General features: G+C 38.9%; 1 protein-coding gene across 1 annotated transcript; it reads left to right on the top strand.

Moving 5' to 3' along the window:
* Positions 1 to 1,226: 1,226 nt before the first annotated feature.
* On the top strand, positions 1,227 to 3,533 carry LOC134730135 (serine/threonine-protein phosphatase PP1-gamma catalytic subunit-like). The gene has a single exon (XM_063603376.1). It carries the CDS (start codon positions 1,377 to 1,379, stop codon positions 2,346 to 2,348), a length of 972 nt encoding a protein of 323 aa, XP_063459446.1. The 5' UTR covers positions 1,227 to 1,376; the 3' UTR covers positions 2,349 to 3,533.
* The last annotated feature ends 924 nt before the right edge of the window (positions 3,534 to 4,457 follow it).

The following is a 4,457-nucleotide window of genomic DNA, read 5'->3' as shown; positions in this document are numbered from 1 at the left end:
CAAACTTCTTCGAGATGCGTGTGTTCACCTCACAGAGTTAAACCTTTCTTTTGATTGAGCAGTTTGGAAACACTCTTTTTGTATCATCCGCAAGGGGACATTTGGAGCACTTTGCAGATTATTGTAGGAAAGGAAATAACTTCATATGAAATCTGGACAGAAGCAATCTGAGAAACTACTTTGTAATGTGTGCATTCATCTCACAGAGTTAAACCTTTCTTTTGATTGAGCAGTTTTGAAACTCTCTTTTTGTATAATCTGCAAGTGGACATTTGGACCACTTTGAAGCCTATGGAGGAAAAGGAAATATCTTCATATAAAAACCAGACAGAAGAATTCTGAGAAACTTCTTTTGATGTGTGCGTTCATCTCACAGAGTTGAACTTTGTTTTGATTGAGCAGTTTGGAAACACTCTTTTAGTAGAATCTGCAAGTGGACATTTGGAGCTGTTTGTGGCCAATGGTAGAAAAGAAAATATCTTCACATAAAATGTAGACAGCAGCCATCTGAGAAACTACTTTGTGATGTGTACATTCATCTCATAGAGGTAAAGCTTTCTTTTGATTGAGTCGTTTTGAAACTCTCTTTTTGAAGGATCTGCAAGTGGACATCTAGAGCGCTTTGAGGCCTATGGTAGAAAAGAAAATATCTGCATATAAAAACTAGACAGAAGAATTCTGAGAAACTCCTTTGTGATGTGTGCATTCATCTCGCAGAGTTGAACCTTTATTTTGATAGAGCAGTTTGGAAACACACTTTTTGTAGAATCTGCAAGTTGACATTTGGAGCGCGTTGTGGCCTATGGTAGAAAAGTATATATCTTCACATAAAATCTAACAGAAGCAATCTGAGAAACGTCTTTTTGATGTGTGCATTCAACTCACAGAGTTAGAGCTTTCCTTTGATGGGGCGGTTTGGAAACTCTATTTTTGTAGAATCTGCAAGTGGACATTTTGAGCGCTTTGTGGCCTATGGTGGAAAAGCAAATATCTTCACATAAAAACGAGAAAGAAAAATTCTGAGAAACTTTTTTGTGATGCGTGCATTCATCTCAGAAAATTGAACTTTTCTTTTTTTTGACCAGGTTGGAAACACCCTTTGTGTAGAATCTGCAAGTGGACATTTGGAGCACTTTGTGGCCTTTGGTAGAAAATGAAATATCTTCACATAAAATCTAGACAGAAGCAATCTGCTTCTCGTGGTTCCAGTGGGGAGAGAAGGAGGAAGTAGGGAGCGGGGTGGCAGGGGGGGACCCGCCACGGCTGCTGCCACCGCCGCCACCACCGCCTCTGCTGGTGGCGTGGGAAAGGAGGTGTGAGTCCCGGGCGCGAGCCGGCGGTGGCGCCGCTGCGGGAGGGTCGGCGGTGGGAAGGCGATGGCGGATTTAGATAAACTCAACATCGACAGCATTATCCAACGGCTGCTGGAAGTGAGAGGGTCCAAGCCTGGTAAGAATGTCCAGCTTCAGGAGAATGAAATCAGAGGACTGTGCTTAAAGTCTCGTGAAATCTTTCTCAGTCAGCCTATCCTACTAGAACTTGAAGCACCACTCAAAATATGTGGTGACATCCATGGACAATACTATGATTTGCTGCCACTTTTTGAGTACGGTTGTTTCCCACCAGAAAGCAACTACCTGTTTCTTGGGGACCATGTGGACAGGGGAAAGCAGTCATTGGAGACGATCTGCCTCTTACTGGCCTACAAAATCAAATATCCTGAGAATTTGTTTCTTCTCAGAGCGAACCATGAATGTGCCAGCATCAACAGAATTTATGGATTTTATGATGAATGTAAAAGAAGATACAACATTAAACTATGGAAAACTTTCACAGACTGTTTTAACTGTTTACCGATAGCAGCCATCGTGGATGAGAAGACATTCTGCTGTCATGGAGGTTTATCACCAGATCTTCAATCTATGGAGCAGATTCGGCGAATTATGCGACCAACTGATGTACCAGATCAAGGTCTTCTTTGTGATCTTTTGTGGTCTGACCCCGATAAAGATGTCTTAGGCTGGGGTGAAAATGACAGAGGAGTGTCCTTCACATTTGGTGCAGAAGTGGTTGCAAAATTTCTCCATAAGCATGATTTGGATCTTATATGTAGAGCCCATCAGGTGGTTGAAGATGGATATGAATTTTTTGCAAAGAGGCAGTTGGTCACTCTGTTTTCTGTGCCCAATTATTGTGGAGAGTTTGACAATGCAGGTGCCATGATGAGTGTGGATGAAACACTTATGTGTTCTTTTCAGATTTTAAAGCCTGCAGAGAAAAAGAAGCCAAATGCCACGAGACCTGTAATGCCTCCAAGGGGTATGATCACAAAGCAAGCAAAGAAATAGATGTCGTTTTGACACTGCCTAGTCGGGACTTGTAACATAGAGTATATAACCTTCATTTTTAAGACTGTAATGTGTACTGGTCAGCTTGCTCAGATAGATCTGTGTTTGTGGGGGCCCTTCCTTCCATTTTTGATTTAGTGAATGGCATTTGCTGGTTATAACAGCAAATGAAAGACTCTTCACTCCAAAAAGAAAAGTGTTTTGTTTTTTAATTCTCTGTTCCTTTTGCAAACAATTTTAATGATGGTGTTAAAGCTGTACACCCTAGGACAGTTTATCCTGTCTAAGGAGTAAGTGTACAATTGATCTTTTTTAACTCAGTACAACCCATAATCATGTAAATGCTCATTTTCTTTAGGACATAAAGAGAGCCCTAGGGTGCTCTGAATCTGTACATGTTCTTGTCATAAAATGCATACTGTTGATACAAACCACTGTGAACATTTTTTATTTGAGAATTTTATTTCAAAGGGATTGCTTTTTCCTCTCATTGTCTTGTTATGTACAAACTAGTTTTTATAGCTATCAACATTAGGAGTAACTTTCAACCTTGCCAGCATCACTGGTATGATGTATATTTAATTAAAGCACACTGTTCCCCGACCGTACACTTAAAATGACTAAGCCATTCTTTTAAATATTTGTGACTCTTTCCTAAAGCCAAAGTTTCTGTTGAATTATGTTTTGACACACCCCTAAGTACAAGGTGGTATGGTTGTGTACACATGCTGCCTTCTTGGGGATTCAAAAACAGGTTTTTGATTTTGAACAGCAATTAGTGATATCGTGCTGTTTAAGCTACTAATGATAAAAGGTAATAACATTTTATACAATTTCCATATAGTCTATTCATTAAGTAATCTTTTTACAGTTGCATCAGGCCTGAACCCGTCCATTCAGAAAGCTTCAAATTATAGAAACAATACTGTTCTATACGAGTGACCGATTATGCTTTCTTTGGCCTACATTCTTTATTCTGCGGTGAAGTTGAGGCTTATAAGTTAAAACAAAGGAACTAACTTACTGTCCACCAGTTTATACAGAACTCACAGTACCTATGACTTTTTTAAACTAAGATCTGTTAAAAAAGAAATCTGTTTCAACAGATGACCATGTACAATACCGTGTGGTGAAAATGAATTCAGACTTATTAAATGATGAACTTGTTAAAAAAAAAAAAAAGAAGCAATCTGAGAAACTTCTTTGTGATGTGTGCATTTATCTCACAGAGTTGAACCTTTCCATTCACGGATCAGTTGTGAAACACGCTTTTTGTAGAATCTGCAAGTGGACATTTCGAGTGCCTTGAGACCTATGGTGGAAAATGAAATATCTTCATATAAAAACTAGACAGAAAAATTCTGAGAAAGGTCTTTGTGATATGTGGGTTCATCTCACAGAGTTGAAACTTTCTTTTGATTGAGCAGTTTGGAAACATGATTTTTGTAGAATCTACAACTGGACATTAGGAGTGCTTTGTGGTCTATGGTAGAAAAGGAAATATCTTCACATAAAATCTAGACAAAAGCAATCTGAGAAACTTCTTTGTGATGTGTGCAGTCATCTCACAGTGTTAAAACTTTCTTTTGATTGAGCATTTTTGAGACTCTTTTTTGTAGAATCTGCAAGTGGACATTTGGAGCCCTTTGAGGCCTGTGGTGGAAAAGGAAATATCTTCACATAAAAACTAGACAGAAGAATTCTGAGAAACTTTTTTGTGATGTGTCCATTTATTTCACAGTGTTGAACCTTTCTTTTGATTGAGCAGTTTAGAAACACTCTTTTTGTAGAATCTGCAAGTGGACATTGGAGCGCTTTGAGGCCTATGGTGGAAAAGGGTATATCTTCATATAAAATCTAGACAGAAGCAATCTGAGAAACTTCTTTCTGATGTTTGCATTCACCTCACATGTTTAACCCTTTCTTTTGATTGAGCAGTTTTGAAACTCTCTTTTTGTAGAATCTGCAAGTGGACATTTGCAGTGCTTTGAGGCCTATGGTGGAAAATGAAATGTCTTCACATAAAAACTAGACGGAAGATTTCTGAGAAACTCCTTGTGATGCGTGCTTTCATCTCACAGAGTTGAACCTTTCTTTTGATTGAGCAGT

The sequence above is a fragment of the Pan paniscus genome, chromosome 23 (assembly GCF_029289425.2).
Source record: "Pan paniscus chromosome 23, NHGRI_mPanPan1-v2.0_pri, whole genome shotgun sequence".
Taxonomy (NCBI): Eukaryota; Metazoa; Chordata; class Mammalia; order Primates; family Hominidae; genus Pan; species Pan paniscus.
The sequence above is the reverse complement of the archived record's forward strand: the minus strand, read 5'-3'. Positions and strand labels throughout refer to the sequence as shown.